The sequence below is a fragment of the Ctenocephalides felis genome, unplaced genomic scaffold, assembly GCF_003426905.1.
Source record: "Ctenocephalides felis isolate EL2017-DRISC unplaced genomic scaffold, ASM342690v1 CF-g0.4_SCAFFOLD_03571, whole genome shotgun sequence".
NCBI classification, from domain to species: Eukaryota; Metazoa; Arthropoda; class Insecta; order Siphonaptera; family Pulicidae; genus Ctenocephalides; species Ctenocephalides felis.
This window is the reverse complement of record NW_020539725.1, coordinates 43,730,092-43,751,566: the sequence shown is the minus strand read 5'-3', so window position 1 is coordinate 43,751,566 and position 21,475 is coordinate 43,730,092. Positions and strand designations below refer to the sequence as shown.

General features: G+C 29.3%; 6 protein-coding genes across 6 annotated transcripts in view; 2 read left to right on the top strand and 4 right to left on the bottom strand.

Moving 5' to 3' along the window:
- Nucleotides 1-2,216: 2,216 nt before the first annotated feature.
- Nucleotides 2,217-4,405, bottom strand: LOC113384781 (transcription elongation factor S-II). The gene is made up of 5 exons (XM_026622537.1): nt 4,102-4,405; nt 3,586-3,890; nt 3,186-3,419; nt 2,534-2,798; nt 2,217-2,387 (listed from the first exon to the last, which is right to left on the bottom strand). The coding sequence occupies exons 1-4, from the start codon at nt 4,168-4,170 to the stop codon at nt 2,549-2,551; spliced, it is 858 nt and encodes a 285-aa protein (XP_026478322.1). The 5' UTR covers nt 4,171-4,405; the 3' UTR covers nt 2,217-2,387; nt 2,534-2,548.
- Nucleotides 4,406-7,985: 3,580 nt separating this feature from the next.
- LOC113384780 (sperm-associated antigen 6-like) lies at nt 7,986-13,580 on the top strand. The gene is made up of 6 exons (XM_026622536.1): nt 7,986-8,054; nt 8,296-8,583; nt 10,690-11,154; nt 12,235-12,502; nt 12,588-12,896; nt 13,273-13,580. Exons 1-6 carry the CDS (start codon nt 7,986-7,988, stop codon nt 13,542-13,544), a joined length of 1,671 nt encoding a protein of 556 aa, XP_026478321.1. The 3' UTR covers nt 13,545-13,580.
- Nucleotides 13,581-13,691: 111 nt separating this feature from the next.
- On the bottom strand, nt 13,692-16,011 carry LOC113384779 (splicing factor 3B subunit 4-like). The gene is made up of 6 exons (XM_026622535.1): nt 15,825-16,011; nt 15,659-15,742; nt 15,050-15,324; nt 14,692-14,876; nt 14,242-14,585; nt 13,692-14,010 (listed from the first exon to the last, which is right to left on the bottom strand). The coding sequence occupies exons 1-6, from the start codon at nt 15,856-15,858 to the stop codon at nt 13,805-13,807; spliced, it is 1,128 nt and encodes a 375-aa protein (XP_026478320.1). The 5' UTR covers nt 15,859-16,011; the 3' UTR covers nt 13,692-13,804.
- Nucleotides 16,012-16,817: 806 nt separating this feature from the next.
- LOC113384907 (venom serine carboxypeptidase-like) lies at nt 16,818-18,310 on the top strand. The gene has a single exon (XM_026622682.1). The coding sequence runs from the start codon at nt 16,922-16,924 to the stop codon at nt 18,308-18,310; it is 1,389 nt and encodes a 462-aa protein (XP_026478467.1). The 5' UTR covers nt 16,818-16,921.
- Nucleotides 18,311-18,425: 115 nt separating this feature from the next.
- LOC113386105 (protein saal1-like) lies at nt 18,426-19,820 on the bottom strand. The gene has a single exon (XM_026623909.1). The coding sequence runs from the start codon at nt 19,818-19,820 to the stop codon at nt 18,426-18,428; it is 1,395 nt and encodes a 464-aa protein (XP_026479694.1).
- A 1,039-nt stretch (nt 19,821-20,859) lies between these two features.
- LOC113386103 (phosducin-like protein) overlaps nt 20,860-21,475 on the bottom strand; it is a 2,433-nt gene continuing 1,817 nt past the window's right edge. Inside the window, exon 2 of the mRNA XM_026623908.1 lies at nt 20,860-21,473. Coding sequence (XP_026479693.1) covers nt 20,885-21,473 — 589 coding nt within the window. The 3' untranslated portion in view covers nt 20,860-20,884. The remainder of the gene's footprint in view (nt 21,474-21,475) is intronic.

Below are 21,475 nucleotides of genomic sequence, written 5' to 3'. Positions count from 1 at the left end.
GACATATCAAAAAAGTGAATATCAAGGGTGCTTCGAAAATTGGAAAAAACGCTGGCATAAGTGTATTATATCTGGAGGGGACTACTTTGAAGGGGACCACATTAATGTAGACGAATAAATAAATATTTTTTTGAAAAAACGAAAATTCCGGGTACTTTTTGAACAGACCTCGTATACAGGGCCCGATTTAAAAATTTGCAAATTTCTAAATCGGGCCCTGTACATATGTTTATAATAATAATAAGAATTGCTGAGAATGAATAGCTTAACTTACAAAAATGCCGCTCCTTATATATTACTTAAATATAGTTTTAAAATTATATTTTAGAAATTTTAGAAAAATGATATATAAATTTATATATATATATATATATATATATAATTTTTCTAAAATTAAAATAATTATTTGATTGCAGAAAATTTATTACGCATTACATTATAAACAGTGGTACTTGGCATCCTGCTTCAAGGCAAATTATTGGAACTTCCCGTACTGAAAATTAAAATTAAAAAAAAAAAAAAAATTTTTTGAAAACTGAAAAAATCAATTTTTGAAAAAAATTGACCTTTTTGAAAAACTTGAATTTTTTATTATACATATTTTGAAAATTTTAAACTTTTTTAACTTTCCTTAGGGTAAGTTATAGTAATGGGCCGAAAATCGAAAACGAAAATTTTTGCATGTCTTTACGTTTCAGAAGTTTCTGAACATTTCGGCATACCTCAGAAAAATTGATGTGTGTGTGTGTGTTTTGTATGTCTGCATATTTTCGTCCACATTTTAGGACGCACGAAGCATGTGAGCGCCGCATTGCAGTCTAACGGATAAACATTAGTACGAAAACTCATAGAAATGTAAACAAAAATTGTACTTATTATTAAAATCCCTATGAAATATCTGATAATTTGATGTGCATAAGCCTAATGATCACTTTTGACCGCCAAATATTTCCTTTTCAATTTTTTTATTGGATCACCGAAACCGCTAGATCTGCATCCCACAAATTTAAGCAGTTCTTCACTTTGTCAATATGTGTAATTTTTTTTTTTGAATTATTGAAATTGAAAGCTCCGTTTCTCAAAAACTGAATTATCATTTTTGGTATTTTGTCCCGTGTTTTTGAAACAGTTGGGCCTGCTTTGGCCAATAACTAAATCGACACGTCTCCTTATCAATAAGAATCGAATATTTTTTGAATCATTTAAATCGGTTGATCCATGTTCTCGAAATCGACTCGATTAATTAAAAAAATATTATATTTGTATTGATCTGGAGACGTGCTGATTAGTTTTTGGTACAGCAGATCTACAGTTTCGAAAAATTGTAATTGAGTTTCGATATTTCGTCTCTGAAACAGCTACGCAGCGCGATTGCTTTGAAAAAAGTTCATAATTTTTGAAAGTTCAAAAAATTTTAAAGCTCTTTATAAAATCTATTTTTTAGTACAAGAAGTTTCAATAGTTTTAATGTTTTTTTCGGCGCTATAAGCTTGGAATGCACAAACTCATCATCTTGAGAGGGCTCAAGATTTGAAAAGCATATTTTTCCTAAACTTTCAGCTCATTCACGAATCTTTATATTAGCCAAATTTGATAATAACCTATTTACCAATTTCATAATTTACTTACTTTGGAAAAAGAGGCATGGCAAAATAAAGAATTTTTATAATCAGTTATTTGAACCCAAACTTTGCATTGCAATCATATTATTTATTATAATTTAATTAATAATATTTCTTGAAAAAAAATGTAATTTAAAAAAATCAGTTATTTCTATTGTATAGAATTTTTTTCTTAGTTTCCAAATTTTGCAGCCCCCAAAAATTTGCCGCCCTGGCCACTAGCCCTGACTGCCCCTACCGTAAACCCATCAAAAATGAAATTTTTCCCCCAAATAAGTAAAACTACTACATAATCATTATGTGGGCTTTTAAATAACTTTTTTTATCTTGGTTTAACATCTGACAACAATTAAATGATAACTTATATTTTCAAATTTGAAGTCTATTTCTAAAATAAAATACATAAACAAGTATGTTAAAATCATTTGAAATTAGTTGCCATATATGTATATATAATTATACATCATTACAGGCATATCAAGTAAATTTATATCATAAAATAATTGATATAAATATATTGTCAATTCTATTACAATACATGAAACAGTCACATTGATGATACACTTTCTTTATAACATTTAAATTATTGCATAATTGAAAATTAAATACGCTCATAATTATAGATATACTTCTAAACACTTATTTCACAAAGATCGAATTTATGAAATATTTAGTCTTGTTATAAGCTTATCCAAAAAATATTTGAATAGCTGATTGTAACCATAAAAAACAAAATTTCGAAGATATGCAGGTCATAAACGGCATCTATAAGAGAGATTTATGTTAATCTAAGTTAACAATAAGGTAAAAGAGAAGTTAATATTTATTACAATAAAATATTACCAATTATATGATCAAGTTAAATGGTTATATTCCATGTTTGTATTCCACATTATAATAGTAAAACATACCCGTTTAAAACCTTTCTAACAGAATTTCCATCTATTTCCGCATTCATTGCAAAGGACGAATGTTGTCATAGGCTCATCAGCTGATCTGGTTTGCACTTGATTATATGTGCAATTACGTTTCTTACATTTGCCACATTTGAGTAAGCCAGTTTTTGTTCCCTGTACTGTCGCCAATTGTGCATCATTGATAGCTTCTTTCACAAATTTCTCTCTAAGCTTTTTAATTTCATCTGATGCCATCTCTTCTGATGTCATTTTCGCCAGTCTTTACATGAAATGTAATATGAATCTAATTAGAGTATTTTAACTAAGCCAAGTTATAAAAACTTCTAAACATTTAATTTTATAACCAAACCCTACCAAATATAACAGAATCCCCAAAATTATTTGGACAAGATGAATTAATCAATTTCTCTACTTATTTTTATGAATTTAAATAAATTATTTGTCAATTTTCACAAAAAAAAACTACAGAAGAGAAATTAAAAAAATTAAAATTTCTGAGATTTATATGTGTCGAAATTTCAATATACAAATTACTAAAATTATTAGTTATGAATCAACTACAGATGAAATTAAACTCCCAACATTCAAAAATAATAATTAAAAGCAATCTTAATATACCATGGATAAGTTCTTAACTTATTCTTACTTTGAAGCAGTTATCACCCCAGCGATAAAATTGGTTCGAAGTGTCGGATTTTTGACATCTTTCAAGTTTGAAACACGAGATCGGATTCTGTTTTTATATCTTGTATCAGTATTTTTAAATTCATTGTAAATACATTCTTCTAATTCTTCAGCTAATTCCTCAACTGATGCACAACCTTCATGATCTTCTCCATCTACTTTAAGAGCACTAGCCAAGAGTTCCCGGCACTTCAACCTTACAAGTCAAAATGCTCATTATTAATCTATAATACATAGAATATATAACACAAAATTAAATAGTACTGTAGTACTTATAATATAAATTTCGATTCCCATGGAATGTTCAAGCTTAATAAAAAAACTTTTGCAATTATAGGTAAAAATAGCTATAAGCGATTTACCTGACTGAATCAGTAGTTGTTGATGTTGGTGGGAAAGATGTTTGAGATTTCTCTTTTTCGTATTTCTTTTCTTCTTTAACTTTTGGTTTAGAAGTACTACTAGTTGTATCTTTTGTTGATGGAGGGCAAGACAAAAACTTTTTCCAATTTTTTATTAAAGTTTTTGACAAACTAATAACCTCATCATCTTTACTGCATTTTCTCAATGCGTTAACGGTCATACCAATTCGTGTTTTTGTCAAAATGTCTAAATCAATTTTTAGAGTTTGCAATGACTTCAAGAGATCCAATGCTTGCTCTTGTCCCTAAAAATTAGATCGGCATATTTTATATTACGATCCCCACCAAAAAAATTGGCGCCCGTTGCAGAAATAGATGATAAACCGGTAATAGGAAACATTCTTAACAATTCTGCTGTATTTTTGATTTTGTTAAATGTATAAAATGCGTATGAAATACACAAAACAATGCTTTACTGATATCATTTCATTAATACTGCCTTATATTATCACTCACGCTTTCTTCGTCGGTCGTCATTTTATGCAACTTCTTCTGTATTCTCATAACTTCGTCTTCGACACTCATATTGCTTTCAAATTATAGTTAAGTCCTTTCGATTATCACTTACAAATATCACTAGTTATCGCATATAAGTAAAATATCCTAAAACCTAAAACACTCACATATTTTGCTAGAACAAAAAGTGGCTTTCATGACACCGTGAAGTTAGCTGCGCTTGCCGCAAGCGTCGATCAAGACGGCTTTGATAAAATAAAGGTGATTTCATACTCATGCAGCATACGGTCAAATTCGTAGATAAAAGAAGAGTATCAAATTATAATTATGTTTATCTTGTTGTTTTAGAAATATGAATAACGCAGTTGACACCTTCCCTGCATTTATAATAACAATAACGATAAATGGCTCGGTACTGACATAACCTCACTGTATTCTAAAATATTTCTCAAGTTTTTCTTGAAGTTTTAGGTTAATCCTTATATTCCTTCATTTATTAACTAACTTACATTAAACCTAATAAAGTCAGCCATAGATAATAATAATTGTATTGTATAATAATAAGCAATTATTAGTACATTTAATTGCATTAAACTTGTTAGAACTTTAATTGCAATAAATCAATGAAGTTATGTCTACATATCAAAGCCAAGTTTATGTCTATATAACAAAATTAAATTATTAATTTATTTTTAATGTAGCCATTCAAAAGGTAATTGTCATAGAATTAATTTGTTCACTTCATAGCTTGCAAGAAATATTAGTTTACAACACCCTATTTATCCATAAAATTAAAGGATGATCATTTTTCAAAAATTTCAAACATTTGATATGGCTGCATGAAACCTTACCAATCATTTAAACTTCGGCAACATATAGATATAATATAAATAATACAATATAATAAGAATAACTGAAATTTATTTGTTGAACATTTAGATTATCTAAACCATTCTAAACATTACCATCTAAACATTATTATATTGTCTAGAATCTAAACTCTATTATAGAAATTACTGAGTCATAAAGATTTCTTATAAAAGACATATTTTAAAATTGAAAATCCTATCACATTTTTTTGAAAACACTAATCCACTTCATATGTTAGTAATAAGTTTATAATTGAAATCTGTAGGCCTAATTCTAACCTAACCCCTGAAAATAAATTTTAAAGTAAATGTTGATAAATATTTATCATGGCGTTTACTTTATGAGTAAAGGTAGTAATAAGGCAACAATTTATGTTTGTAATACTAGTGATTTATTGAACTATAATTACATTTTATCACAGCACAAATATGCAGTCAGTAAGCTAAAATTATAAACAATAAAAATTGAATGTTCTCATTCCTTCATTAGTTCCACAAAAATTAAATTACTATTACAATTAAACTCTTTCAAAGAACTCCGTAACAATAAAGGAAATAAGGTAAAAAATAAATAATGCCTTTACATCTAATGTGAAATCAGATATAACAGAACTCTGAAGGAATTATGAATATATGTTTTAGACCATACTTTTCACCTCTGTAGGTTCAAAATGGCAATGCTATCACTGTACATTTTTTACCTACACTGTACACAAAATCTCCCACACATATTCGATTACTGGATTATTGATTGAACAATCATTGAAGTTAATTTAAACCTATAACCTTAAATACTCACAAAATGGAAAGGACCATCTCCTGAAAATAACGAGCATTCACCTGGAAAAATAAGTACACATTAAAATGTAAAATTTATAATATTTATAACTAAAATGTAATATATATATATATATATATATATATATATAAACAATTTATCTTCAGATCTCATAATCTAACACCTCACGGGGCTCAATAATGATATACAAAAGCTAAATTTATGTAAAACATAAATCGAGATGCATTTAAGAATGCACCATATATCAAATAAGCCCTCACGCGCATTTTTTAATCATTAGATAAAATTATTTAGAAAATATGTTAATATACAATAATTTTAAAACTTACATGAAACTAAGAAAAACAATCAATTCCTAGACAAGCAATCGATCTGAAAAATATACTTAAATTAGATATGATTAAATAAAATAATGTATATATTTGTCTTATTTTGTGTATAATAATTATCTTCAGATCTCATAATCTTCACCTCACGGGGCTCAATAATGATACACAAAAGCTAAACTTATGTAAAACATAAATCGAGATGCATTTAATAATGCACCGTATATCAAATAAGCCCTCACGCGCATTTTTTAATCATTAAATAATTTTATACTTTGAAATAGATATAATAAAAGTTAATATTTAAGAAGAGCACTTATATACTCACAGAAACAAGGTAAAACAAGTAATATCGACACGAGCAAACTACCTGAAAAAATATACAATTATATTAGAAAATTTACGGATAAATGAAATATGAATATTTATTTCGTGCAATGTATAATAGTTATCTTCAGATCTCATAATCTTCACCTCACAGAACTCAACAATGATACACAAAGCTAAATTTATATATAATATAAATCGAGATGCATTTAAGAATACATCGGCCTATCACAAGAGCTCTCACGCGCATTTTTTAATCATTAGATAACTTATCTTTACAACAAATGAAAAGTGAAAACACTTACCTTTGCAAGAACCTTAAATCGGTCGACAGCTAAGAATGAGAAAATTTTCCTTCAAGTGATGAACCACAACAACTTCTTCTACTAGTGAGTGATTTATGGCTAATCATTCATGACCAACCTCTAAAAGTGACATCCGTTATCCACAGATACGGGAATAACGAATCATTAGACAGGTAACCTCCGCACGTTGCCTTTTTATGTATGGATTAGCGCATAGATAAGTGTGAGAGCAGATCGTACTAATAATTTTATGGATGATGTCCATAGATAAAAGAAGAATATAAACATAGATAAAGAAAGAGTATAAAATGACATATGCTTACTTCCGCTTCCACTTCCACTTCCTGTGCTTACTTCGATTATTTATGGATCAGGTCACGAAAAAAAACATATTTTGAGCAAATTGTTTGTTGCTTACGATTTTCTCATAACTGTATTTATACTGACTAATGATTAAATGTTAATTATGAACAATACAACACTCAGATTTTTAACCCACACTTTATTTAATAATTACAGACGTTTCGAGATCATGGTATGCCTCATCTTCAGTGTAATTTCAAAACAGTAAAAACTATATACTAATAAATTATTTAATATTTTATTTAAATTATATTTGATTTTTTACTGTTTTGAAATTACCCTGAAGCTAGGGCATACCATTATCTCGAAACGTTTGTAATTATTAAATAAAGTGTGGGTTAAAAATCTGAGTGTTTTATTGTTCATATTTAACATTTAATTTTCGTTTCACACATATCACAAAATTCAATACTAATAATAATATTTATATAAGAATATCATTTCACCATTTGTTTATTTGTAAAAAATATTAATTAATATCAAAAACCATCAGCCTTGCACTTAGAATCGGAGATATCGTCGCTGAATAAGAAATTGTTTAGTCTTACAATTAAAAAATCGGAAAGATATTACTTTAAATTATTTGAACTTTCCAAAAAAAAATAATGACTTTTAAATTGGTTTTGAAAAATTCATACTAAAGTCTGTTTTAACAGCAAAGTATGCTTATTTGAGAGAAAAATAGTTAAGATACTAATTTAAAAAAAGCGATATCAGTAGAATTTATTTGTTCAGTTTCTGCACATGAATCCCATGCTATCAAAAAGCATATCTACCTGGTTTTGAACCCAATAAAAAATAAATTTTATATAAAAAAAACAAAACGTATAAATGTGTCACTTGTCACCAAAATTTTTATATATAAATTTTTATTGATGTTGAAATAAGTACAGAAATGGCATCACGCACAATTTTGAACGTATTTGAGCAATACGAGCGCGCTCGTTTGAACTTTGTCCAAACGGTATAAATATCTGATTGATAATATACAAAAGTAGAATTTGATAAATGAAATAATAATAAGATCCCAAAAGTAATCTTAATTAATTTAAAAAAAATGGTTGTTATAATATTATACTTTTATAATATTCACTGTTGTAATATATCTTTTTCATCCAGAACGAATGCACTATAAAAAAGTTAGAAACTTTTAGAAATAATGAGTTAACACTATGATTGAAACAGGTATCAATATTTATTTACAGGTTTCCGACTTAGCAATTAGGGCAACGAATGTCCAGTGCCTAATTAGTGCCAAAGCAATTGCAATCCTTTCAAGTCTGTTAAAAGACACGAACAATTCAGTGGTACAACTAGCAACATTGGGCCTTGCACGTCTTGCTGGACATAGTGAAAAAGTTGCCCTAAGTATTGTAAATGCTGATATCGTGCAAGTGATGCTGCAATCAGCAGATAATCATCTTGTGCACTATAAGCGCGCGGTGCTCCTCGCTCTGAGATCCATTGCCAAGCATGGCACACAATTGGCTACAGTAAGTATATAGTATATAGCAGGGCTTCTTCTTAAAGTGGGGGGGGGAGACTACTAATAAGGGGTCGCAAAGATCTGATACTTTCCAATCATTATAAACAAAATTTTAAAATTAGTATTGTTAGGCCGACTATTTTCACGATAATTTATGGCTTCTCAAGCTATGCTATTTGGCCAATATTTTTGATAAAATCAATGATATGAATTTATCAATGCAGTTTATGTTTCTCAATATGTTTATGTTAAAAAATAAACTTGAGGCCTTTGTTAAAATAATTCTTATATGGGAAAACAAAGTAGAAAGTGGATCGCCCGAAATGTTTCCATTTACTGACGAGTATATAATTAGTAACAATATTTCAAAAAAAGATACTCATATAACAAAAATTATAGTTAATCATTTTAAGAATATGGAAGTTTACATGCATAGGTATTTTCTCAATGATATCGATACACAACAATGGATTTGCAATCCATTTTCAATTGAAATGGAGGAAATTATTTTTTTAAACTTAAAAGCACAAGAAGAATTTACCGAATTAGCATGTGATACTACCTTGCGACTCAGATTTTCTCAAGTGCCTGTGCATGAATTTTGGATTGAAATCAAATCAGAATATTCCCTACTATCGGAAATGGCAATAAACAAATTACTGCCATTTTGTGCAACATATTTATGTGAATCAGCCTTTTCTACATTAACTTACATAAAATCAAAATACGTTTCCAATAACTTTAATAAACGTTGAAAATTTATTACGATCTGCACTAACTTAAATTGAGCCTAGATTTAATTATTTGTGTAAAAATAAACAATCACATTCATCTCATTAATATTGTTTGATGTTAATAGGTTTTCATAAAAAAAATGTTACAAAAGTTTATTTTTTCTATTGAATATGTAGATATAGTTTTATGTTTTCTTATAAAGAATTTGTTACAAAAGTTTATTTTTTCTATTAAATATATATATATATATATATATATATATATATAATATATATATATATATAGTTTTATGTCAACGTTTCCAATTATATATAACATGAATGGGTACATATTCTTCAATCCTTATTTTATTTACATTGTAAAATAGTGCGATAACGGTTAATATATATTTTATTATTTGGAGGAGGGGGTCGTTTAAAATTTCCTAAGCTTGAGGGGGGTCGCTATATAAAAAAGTATAAGAAGCCCTGGTATATAGTATATTCATAAGAGCAATTTTTTATTTTCTTATTTTTACGTGAATGCTTTCGAATTCACATTATCGTTTCATTTAACTGGACTTCTATGCAATACACAATACATACTTTCATAAAATCAAGAAATCATATGAGAAACACTTGATGATTAAATAAATATATGTATTAAAGAGATTTAAAAATTTATGCAAGTTTGAACTCTTGTTTGAATTTGAAAAAACTATAAAAATAATATTAAACAGCAGAATAAATAATAGCAAATTGTTGCATCACAAAAACTTAGTGGGGTGCATGGCATCGTGCCTTAAGACAAATTGCTGGAACTTCTCGTACCGTAATTAAAAATATTGGTACGAAACCAAAAAAAATTACACAAAATGTGTACACATCATTAAAATCTCTGATCTCTGAAATTAATATCTGATAATTTGATGTACATATGTCCAATAAACATTTTTGACCGCTACATGACATTTTTTTAACTTATTTTTATTGAGAGTCCATAACCGCTGGACCTGCCTTCCCAAAAATTTAATCAACTTTTAATCTTGTCAATACAAGTAAAATGGTTTTTGTATTATTCAAATCGGTTGATCGGTTGTCCCGAAATCGTTGACGAAAATTTGTATCCGCACACACACACACACATACATCCATTTTTTCTAAGGTATGCCAAAATATTCAGAAACCTTTGAAACGTAAAGATATAAAAACATTTTCATTTTCGATTTTTTTGCGATTAATATAACTTACCTAAGGAAAGTTGAAAATTAATTTTAAAAAAAATGAAAATGTTAATTAGTTTCTCGAAACGACCTTCGGCAATTGTTATTAATATGAAATCTATAATATTTTCTTAAAAATTTGTCAATAATTGGCTCAAATATTATAACTACCATCAGATGGTGCAACATTGTGGTGGCTTAGAATATGCCATTGGACGCCTGGAGGATTTTGATATAACAGTTAAAGAAAGCGCGATGGCTTGCATTGCTCATATGGCAAAACATTCACCAGAGCTGGCAAGGGCCATTGTAGACCAGGGAGCTGTACCTTTGATAGTATTGAATCTACAACAACCAGAACTTTGCCTAAAGCAAAGCGCCGCGATGGCTTTATCTGAAATAGCCAAACACAGCCCTTCGTTGGCAGCGAATATTGCTGAAAGCGGTACAATACTCTTCCTTAGCAAGTGTCTTGCCAATCAAGACAACAAATTGAAAAGATGTGTATTGTCAACATTGGCACAAATAGCTTCTCACAGTCAACAATTAGCTGAGGCTTGTGTAGAAGCGGAAGTATTTCCGGTGGCATTACATCTTTTAATGAGTGAGGACAGATTAATCAGAGTAAATGCGGCCGATTTGGTATGTATTTATTGAATATGATAAAGACAATATGCTATTTTCATACTTTTATCATTTAGGGTGCATTCGACTTGGACGCTTACGCGCTGTGAGCGCGCCGTGAGCGCGCTTTCATCGTTCGACTTGGCGCTGTGAGTGTCACATAAGTACGCTCGTAGCACCATCGTAGGATGCTCGTAGCACATATTTTGCGCTCACATACGCTCACGCCACAGAGGTAGGGCAGCGTGAGCGTGAGCGTCAGTTGTTTTTACTATCTGTCATTTCATTTGTTTATTAATTGTCAAATTCATTATAATTCCGCAAAAATAGCAAGCTGTAGATCACAATTATTTCTTAATATTAATATTGATATTAATTAATTTTAAATTTAATTAATTTTAAATTTCAATTTTAATATTACTATTAATTAAGCATAAGCTAACCAAATTTCATTTATTTATTAATTGTTAAATTCTTTATAATCCCGCAAAAATGCCAAGTTGTATATCACATTTATTTTTTATTCATATTATTTATTTTATTTTATTCATATTATTTATTTATTTTAAATTCAATTAATTTTAAATAATTTTAAATTTTAATTTTAATATTACTATTAATTAAGCATACGCTATCCAAATCTCATTTATTTATTAATTGTTAAATTCTTTATAATCCCGCAAAAATGCCAAGTTGTATATCACAATTATTTTTTAATATTAATATTAATATTAATTAATTTTAAATTTAATTAATTTTAAATAATTTTAAATTTTAATTTTAATATTAATATTAATTAAGCATAAGCAAACCAAATTTTATTTATTTATTAATTGTTAAATTGTGTATAATCCCGCTGAATGATCCAGAAAGTAATAAAATTTACACAATTACCGTTACCGCCAGTTGCCGCCATTTTGATGCTTATTGACGCTCACAGTTTCCAAAACGAACGGAATTTAGTTATCGATTCTGAGCGCTTATCGGCCAAGTCGAACGCTAAAAATTCGTGCTTATAAGCGTGAGCGCTCACAGCGCGTAAGCGTCCAAGTCGAACGCACCCTTAGTGTCGATATATTTATAATTTGTATCGTTGAGGTTCGGCAAATCGTGAAACATTCCGTGGAGTTGGCCCAACTGGTTGTAAATTCTGGAGCTTGCGGGCCATTGATCGAGCTCACTGCATTGCCAGACCCTGATGTACAAGTGGCCGTACTAACCGCAATTGGTTATATTGCCGGACAATCGGAGCAACTAGCTTTATCGTTAATAGCGGCTAAAGTTGTTACTGTCATCGCAGCTGTTATTGCAGATGAACAACCTGATAGAGTTCTTACTGCTGCTGTTTGGGCTCTGAGTCATATCGGTAACATTTCATTATTCTTATTTTATTTTGTTGACATATCATGTGCACATTACAATGATATTATGAATGCTTTATATGTATGTAGGTAAACATACTCCTGAGCACTGCAACCATATTGCATTAGCTGGGATCTTTCCTCGATTAGTCGAGTTACATATAAAAGGCAGTAGTTCTGAAGATTTGCAAAATAAATGTAAATGTGCCCTAAAGTTGTGCTTACAAAAATGTTTACATCTGCCTGCTCTCGAGCCGCTTCTCTATGATTCTCCACCAAGCATACTTAAATACATTCTAGGACAATATAGCAAAATTCTTCCACATGATCAACGTGCAAGAAGATTATTTGTTACAACAGGAGGTCTAAAAAAAGTACAAGAAATACCAGCAGAACCAGGTAAACAAAATAAGATTATTTCTCTGCAACTTTTTTAATGATCACAATTCTACATAAAATGAATTTCAGATATTAAAGGATATCTTAGGCATGATAACCACAGAAAAATCATTTTTTATACATAAAAACAATTGAAAGTTTAACAAAAAATGTTCAATTTCCTCAAGAAATTATAAATATTTGCAAACTTGAATTGATATCAAAAATTCAAAAACTGTCTAAAAATGACTAAATTCTGTTAAATAAATTAAACCGTTTTTTCTTGATTATTAAATCATTGTTAATTTTAAATAATGATTGATATATTATTAAATTATTATAATATAAATTATTAAATCAAATATATAAGTTATTAAATTTTATGAATCATTTATAGGTAGTACATTAATGGAGTACATTGCCAACATTAATGCATGTTTCCCAGAGGAAGTTATTCGCTATTTAACGCCGGGTTATGCTGAAAATCTTTTGGCTCAAGTAGAAGAGTTTACGCCAAAGATTCCACCAATATTTATGGAGGAGAAGGGTAGTGACATATGTAATGAGTTTATGCTCCAAAATCAAGATGGACAGGAGGAACAAATTCCAGAAGAAGTTAAATCTCCAGCAAACAATGCAAAACGAAAAAGCAAAGGAAAAAAAACGTGATTACATAATCAAATATAAAACAAATTATCGGCTAAATGAAGAGTACAATAATCATATTAAACATATATCAATCAATATTAAAATTATATGTCAATATTTTCAAATAAAATATATTTATATAAAAAAAATCAGTTCTTTACCTTATTTATTCAGCATAACATACAAAAGTACTCGTTCAAATCACATTCAAAACATATTCATATTCCAATGCGCTATCCCTTCACATATTTATATAAATATGTCTAACATTGTTGATTTTATCAGTAAGAAAAGTTATCATTGAAATTTTGTGGTGGTGGAGCATAATTATTTCCTGGAGGTGGTGGTGGTGGTCTAAATCCAGGAGGTGGTGGTGGTCTAAATCCTGGTGGGGGAGGTCTCCAATTTGGTGGTGGAGGCGGACGACCATTGAAGTTACTTCCAAAATGTTGAGGTGGTGGAGGTGGAGGATATTGCCCACCAGGACCTGAAATTATAAGAATAAATAGTTTAAAAAAATTAGCTTTAATAATTTATATTATTTTATCTCAAATGTTTGTGAGCAATGTATAATAACATATAATAATTACAATGTATACAATACAATGGTAACATAAAAATTATAAATGAGCATATACCCAAAAGCAAACAATATAATATTAAAATATAAGCATATATAAAAGAAATCTCACGATTTTCTCATTGATGAGATACTTACCCCCTTGAGGTTGCCATGGTGGCGGAGGCGGCATCATTCGTGGCGGCGCCGGTGGCGGTGGTGGTGGTTGCATGTGCGGCGGAGGAACTGGCGGGGGAGGTGGTGGATGAAGGCTACCTTGCGGTGTTGGTGTTACAGGCGGTGGAGGTGGCATCATAGTATTCATCATTGAAGCCATATGATGCGCAGCCACTGCTGCAACCGCCTGATGGGGTAGGGGAGGTGGAGGTGGCATCATGCCTGGTAGAGGAGGTGGTGCCATACCCATGCCACCAGTTGGAGCATCAGCAAACAATTGATGAGGCCTATCTGCTTGTGATAATGGATTCTGTGCAGCTAGCAAACTGTATGAGTAATTTTACTTAATTAGAATGTATATACAAATTATATATTTCAAATTTTATAAATAAATGTTAATTTATATAATAATTATTTATTTCTAAAACTCACCGTTCTGCAGCAGAACCATGTCGCTCTCCCCTAGCTTCCTTTTTAAAAGCATATGATACCGATATAGGTCTATTACACAGATGTTGACCATTCATTGCATCAATAGCAGCATCAGAAGCATCAAAACTGGCAAAATTTATGAATGCAAAACCCTTTGAATTACCAGTGTCTGGATCCCTCATTATCTAGCAAAATGCAGAATATAATTTATATTAATTTTAATATTATATGCCAGCAGTGCTGAATTGAACCCTGTTGCCAAAACCTCTAATGCAACTAGCATATATTATTACATGCACAATTCAAGATAATATCTATAGTTTTAAGTATAGGAATAATAACATAATACATTTGGTACCTTCGGCGTTTGAAGAATTACTCCAAAAGCAGAAAATGTGTCATACAATAATTTTTCATCAACTTCTGTGTCTAGATTTCCTATAAACACATTGGCACCGACATCCAGATTTTTCTGATGTGCTGAAGCTTTATTGACCCTAATTGGTTTTCCATAAAGTTTTATCATGTTCATAATTTTGATTGCATAGTCTGCATCTTCTTCTCCCAGAAATTCAACAAATCCATATCCTTGATGCATTTGAGTAACACGATCTTTTGGCATATGGACATTCACTAAAAAAATATTTTTAATTAAGTTTGTGAGATATTGGTATTGAATTAAATACTGTTAATTGATATTCTAAGAATGTTTCATCTCAATTCAATTTAAATATATGTAAATAAATAAAGTTTAACAGCAACAAATTGTTTCAATTGTTACTATAGAATGCTTAAACAAGGAAACTTAAAAGTATATATAAATATATATATATATATATATATATATATATATATTAATTATTTATTTATGTGTGTGTGAGTAAAGAACAAAAAGAAACATGTAGAATGATCGATAAGCAACTGGATCATCCAGCCAAATTGTTTGGATCATTTGTAAAACACTAACCAACAGGCCCAGATTGAACAAATAACTCCCACATAAGACTTTCTGAGACTTTATCGTCCAAACCACCAACATAAATAGTGGCATCTGCAAATGAAAGATACATTAAACATTTGTAAATAAATTTAGTAGGATAACCTATAAATTCGAAATCTCTTTTGATAACTACCTTGATTTCTTTCTGCTATCGGACCGGCGGCCATCGTGAAGATTGCTATAAAATGTACGAACTAAACTACATTTGTATTATTTGTTTCTCAATATTACTTTCATTGTTTCGTAAAAATATAATCGAACAAACCGCTACAAGTGACAAAATGCACAGCAAGATCTGATTTAACCAAAGATAAGCGTGAGAGCTGAGAGCTGAGAGTGAACACTAAACGACTTGAAATCCTAATATAACAAGAGCATAGGTAACGATAGAAGCGCTTCAAGCGGAAGGAGCTGGAAACAATTCTCATTAAAAAATTAAATGTATTTTTGGAAATAAATAGTTTTTAACGTGTATTAATTATAATCAGAGTAAATAAAAAAAAAATTTTTTGATAGTTTAAGTTTATAGGAAAATTCTTCTTTGGGAAGTTAATAGAAACAATTTTTTCTTGAAATATACTTATTCGTACGTTATTCATTTTTTACTTTTTTAATCAAAAGTTTCATTATTAATTCTATTAAAAATTGTTGTTTTTAATAATGATAAAAAACAAAATATGCGAAATATCGTTTAAAAATACTTAAATTTATTAATTCAATTTATAATTTTCAATAATTGAATGAATTCAGCTACATGATTGTCTACCAGTTTTGCGATTTAAATAACTTCTAAATTGTATCGTTATCAAGCTATCAAATTGTAATAACAAATTTCTCAATCATTTTATTAAGTTTTATATAGTCAATTTTTTTTATCATGAAAATAGAACTTATAGCTGTTTAGATTTGAATTTCAAACTAAAATAATATGAAATATTTTATTGGGGTCTAACGTAATTTTGTACTAAATGATTAAATTGAAAAATAAATAACGATTAGAAATATTCCATTTCAAATATTGTCATTGCAGGTCTGAAATTTGACCTTAGGTCACGTGATAGATAACAAGGGTCAAGTGTCACAGCAACAAACGACCAAAGGACTTTATTTTGTTCTGTCAGTTAGAACAGAAAGCGTCGAGTCGGGTGAGTCTGATTTTCTGAAGCCGTTGAACCGATAAGATTACATTTTAATGGTACAATTCGCCCGAAGTAAAGTGACATTTTAATCATGCGTATTTTAGTAGTTTGTTTTGCTTTAATTATCGTTGAGATCAACGGTTTTATAAATCAATATCCAAGGATACAACAAAGGTTAGTTTTTGGAGATGCTGGTGACCCATTGTTCTTAACTCCGTATATAGAAGGTGGAAAAATTATAGAAGCTCAGAAATTAGCAAAGGTGAATCACGAGAGTTTTCAAGATGTTGAAAGCTATGCCGGATACTTAACTGTTAATAAAACATATAATTCAAATTTGTTCTTTTGGTTCTTTCCTGCTGAATTAGACGCACCTAATGCGCCAGTTGTTTTATGGTTGCAAGGTGGTCCAGGTGCAACATCTTTAATGGGATTATTTACTGAAAACGGACCATTTTATGTAACAAAAAAAGGATTGAAGAAAAGAAAGTACACATGGTCCCGTAATCATAATTTAATTTATATTGATAATCCTGTTGGTACCGGTTTTAGTTTTACAGAAAATGATTTGGGTTATTCATCTAATGAATTTGATGTAGGATTGAATTTGCTGCACTGCTTACAACAGTTCTTTTTATTATTTCCGCAATTGCAAAAAAATGATTTCTTTGTAAGTGGTGAATCTTATGCTGGTAAATATGTACCTGCCATAAGTTATGCAATTCATATTAATAATCCATCATCACAAGTTAAAATTAATTTGAAAGGATTAGCCATTGGCAATGGTCTTTGTGATCCTGAGCACCAATTGAAATATGGCGATTATTTGTATCAATTAGGCCTTCTAGATGCATCGGGACGTGATTTGTTCCATAAATATGAGGATATTGCTGTTGAAGACTTGAAGAAAAAGGATTTCATTGCTGCTTTTAACATATTTGATGAATTGCTCAATGGCGATATGACAACTCAGGGGTCAATATTCCAAAATTTAACAGGTTTTAATTATTATTTCAATTACTTGCAAACTGATGATGATTCTAAAATGGAATATATGGGTGCATTTATTCAAAGGGAAGACATACGAAAAGCAATCCATGTTGGAAATTTGCCTTTCAATGTTGATAAGAAAGTTGAGGAACATTTGAAGGCTGATGTTATGGATACCATTGCACCACAGTTAATTGAACTTCTTTCTCATTATCGTTGTTTGATTTATAATGGCCAGCTAGATATTATTGTAGCATACCCTTTGACTGTTAATTACTTACAGCAACTTAATTTTAGTTCTGCAACACTATACAAAACTGCTGAACGCAAACCTTGGATTGTGGATAAGCATATAGCTGGATATGCTAAAATAGCAGGAAATTTAACAGAAGTAATGGTTCGAAATGCAGGGCATATGGTTCCGACAGATCAACCAAAATGGGCTTGGGATCTCATTACACGTTTTACTAATAATAAACCATTATATTAAATATTTTATATTTAGTATTGATAAAATTAGATTGTAATACAAATTTTATTTCAACATTTATGAAAATTGCACTTATAAATTTAATAACGATGCTGATGAATTACAATACTGTGTTTTATTGGTCTATATTCTTAGTCCAAATTGCTTGTGATACTTTTCTTATTTTATTGTAGGCTTCATTTGCTTCCTCACTACCTATACTAAGCATTTTTTTACTTAATTCTTGAATCATATCAAATGTAAAATGATTTTGTATAATTTGAATAAAATCTTTGTCAGACAATTTACTGATAATTTTTATATAATAATCAGAAATAGCCATACAGATATTTGTTCCGCATATACTTTCTTCTTGAGAATTATTTGAATTATCTTTTTCCCAGACATCAGCTGACTCTTTTTTAAACTTGTTAATTTCGATATCTGCTAAATTCCAAATGGTGTATAATTTTATGATTACTCCTATATCAAAAGGCTCGTCCAATGATGATAAAATTTCTGTAATGTTTTCTACAATACCTTGAGTATTCTGTGTAAATGGAACTAAATACATTATTTTGGTTAATGGGTGAAGAATAACATTCATACAAGAGAGTATTTCAGAGATATGCTCTTCATAAATTTTTATGGAATGATTCCCATATTGAGTAAGTATGCAATTGATTTCCAGAAATAAATTGCAAATCTTCTGTTGCTTCTGTGTTGGTAAATTTGTGTCATCACCATCTAATAACTGAATTGGAGTTGTTTGCTTAAAGGCTTCTATAACACCGCTCACCACAATGCCTTTAACAAACATTTGCATAAATGTACTTGAAGAATTGTCTTCCATATCCAGCATGACAAACTTTGCACACATTGATATTAAGGCTTCTAATGCATTAAGTATTAAAATTGAATTTGTAGAGTTATGTAGAATAAAAGCTAATTGATCAATGAACTCAACTTTATTTTCAAAATGTTGAAACCAAACATATTCATCACCAGAATTTTCAAATATGAGTACCGAAGTGATAAATCTCATTAGTTGTATAAGTATTAAAGGATCTTGGGTGTTTATTACATCTAAAAAAATTTCCATTGTTTTTTTATCGAAACAGAGTTTTTTGCGTGTTTCTGATAAACAAGACATATTTGCAACAATACCAACTAATATTTCAGTTAACCTTTCATTTGTTTCATTTTGAATAATATTAGCAATAAGTTCCAAACTATTATGTTCCAATAACAATAAAACTACATCTCGTTCAATGGTCATATCCCATAAAGTACATAGTTCTTTTTCCAGAGATTCGTTAAAATCTGTGTATTTAGTTAATTGTATTAAAGTAGACAATACAAAACGTTCACTATATAAAGTATCTCCTATAGCATCACCTTTCATAATTGCAATTTCCTCAGCTTGAAGTTCTGATGACAAAGAAGGGTTGCAAGTATTAAGTTCATTATCACAGTTATCACTTGGATTTTTGTCTGAACTCAGAGTACTTGGATCATTTGAATCAGCCATTTTCACAAGATAGATTTGATTATTTTCACAAATAAAAAAATTCAATAATATATATAATATAACAGTATTTTTATAGGAATTATCTCCATGAGTTTTTTTTTAATTTGTTATTATTTTACAGTTTAGTGTGTAAGATTTTTCACAATCATATATTATAATGCTACCGTTATGACTGCTTTCCTATTTTCATTTATAATTCAATTTAAAATAATAAAATTACAATAATTCTTAAATATTTGGCTACAACTACAGCACAAACGTCAATTGTCGAAATGTCAATATCAGTTATGATTATGAGTTAGTTCCTGTACGATCCACTGAGCGCTAGTGTGTCGATGTTTTTTAAAATTGGAAATAATAATATAGATGAATGATATGAAATGGATATGAATATAAAATATATCCATATAATATTTCCAATCTTATTTGAATTGTAATTTAACTGTTGCATCATTTAAACAAACCATTCTCTAGAAAAGATTTACTCTTCTTTTATCTATGTACATAACTCTCTTAAAATCATGTGATTTTTATGTCAACTCTTTAAATCGATTATCATTGAATCCCTAGACAATATAATAATCTAATTATATATATTCTATCTTCAACTTATGCTTAACTTCTTCATGATTAATTAATTTGTATAAAACAATTTCATTGTTAATTTAGTTAATTTTTAATTTATATTTTTCTCATGTATAATTTCTACATTCACATTCGATTAGAACAATTTTAATACATTTTATGATAATCTCTGATTGGAATTATCTTCATTCCTCGTGGCTAATATTAATATACCCAACTACTACTTATATTATATTTTAATAATATATCATAATATTAAAAGCATAACTAAAAGTTGCACTTAATAGAATAGGTATGCATATATATATGCATTTGTGTAAATGAGTTAAGTTATTCAAATATTTTGAATTACCAGAGCGCTTTGCAATTGTATTGTATTTATATGTGTTCTTATAAAAACATCATAAATGCATATAGATCATTAAAGTGTACATTAATTTATAGACGACCTCTAACATTACTTTGAATTTCATATAATATTAAATATTTTCTCCTGTAATAATTTTTGGTACACATAATCTGTCAGCAATTAAGCCATGCTCTATTAAAAAGCTTTCAACATCTGAAGCAGGAAACTCATCACCTAAATCATCAGAAATTCTGACAAAATTTCCCATAAGCTGACCATCTTTATAAACTAAAATAGCAGGAACACCTTGAATTTTAAATGATCTACTCAAACCCGCGATAGATCCTATTATTTTACAAAATTTTATATTGTTGTATTCTATTGCTAAAGTGTCTAAACATTTATTCATAGTCTGGCATGCCTTAACATTATTTTCATAAATATGAATAATTATAGTAACCATTTTATTTTCATTATCAATAGCATTTAAAAAGTCATCTTGGGATTGCAATGATTGAACTTGACCAAATGTTAGCATATTGCTGTTTTGTTTCAGCATTTCTTTCATTCTCTGTTTCTGAAACTCGAGAATGAAATCATCATTCATCAAGTCTTCCAGTTCATCATCTAACTCCTTTTGCTTTTCCTCTTCTGCAGCTGTTTTACATGTGATACTCAAAGATTTGATTAAGTTTAAACGCTCTTGCTCTTGATGAGCTCT

What these genes read in the sequence shown, in the direction of transcription:
- LOC113384907 (XM_026622682.1), top strand. Translation starts at nt 16,922, where the DNA reads ATGCGTATTTTAGTAGTTTGTTTTGCTTTAATTATCGTTGAGATCAAC.
- LOC113384779 (XM_026622535.1), bottom strand. Translation starts at nt 15,858, where the DNA reads ATGGCCGCCGGTCCGATAGCAGAAAGAAATCAAG. An exon ending in TGTTCAATCTGGGCCTGTTG is followed by an intron (nt 15,325 to 15,658) that starts GTTAGTGTTTTA and finishes ATATTTTTTTAG; the next exon opens with TGAATGTCCATATGCCAAAA. An exon ending in ACCATGGCAACCTCAAGGGG is followed by an intron (nt 14,011 to 14,241) that starts GTAAGTATCTCA and finishes TTATAATTTCAG; the next exon opens with GTCCTGGTGGGCAATATCCT.
- LOC113384780 (XM_026622536.1), top strand. Translation starts at nt 7,986, where the DNA reads ATGGCATCACGCACAATTTTGAACGTATTTGAGCAATACGAGCGCGCT. An exon ending in ATGGCACACAATTGGCTACA is followed by an intron (nt 8,584 to 10,689) that starts GTAAGTATATAG and finishes AACTACCATCAG; the next exon opens with ATGGTGCAACATTGTGGTGG. An exon ending in TTGGGCTCTGAGTCATATCG is followed by an intron (nt 12,503 to 12,587) that starts GTAACATTTCAT and finishes ATATGTATGTAG; the next exon opens with GTAAACATACTCCTGAGCAC.
- LOC113384781 (XM_026622537.1), bottom strand. Translation starts at nt 4,170, where the DNA reads ATGAGTGTCGAAGACGAAGTTATGAGAATACAGAAGAAGTTGCATAAA. An exon ending in TGACGACCGACGAAGAAAGC is followed by an intron (nt 3,891 to 4,101) that starts GTGAGTGATAAT and finishes TCTAATTTTTAG; the next exon opens with GGACAAGAGCAAGCATTGGA. An exon ending in ACAACTACTGATTCAGTCAG is followed by an intron (nt 3,420 to 3,585) that starts GTAAATCGCTTA and finishes TTGACTTGTAAG; the next exon opens with GTTGAAGTGCCGGGAACTCT.
- LOC113386105 (XM_026623909.1), bottom strand. Translation starts at nt 19,820, where the DNA reads ATGGCTGATTCAAATGATCCAAGTACTCTGAGTTCAGACAAAAATCCA.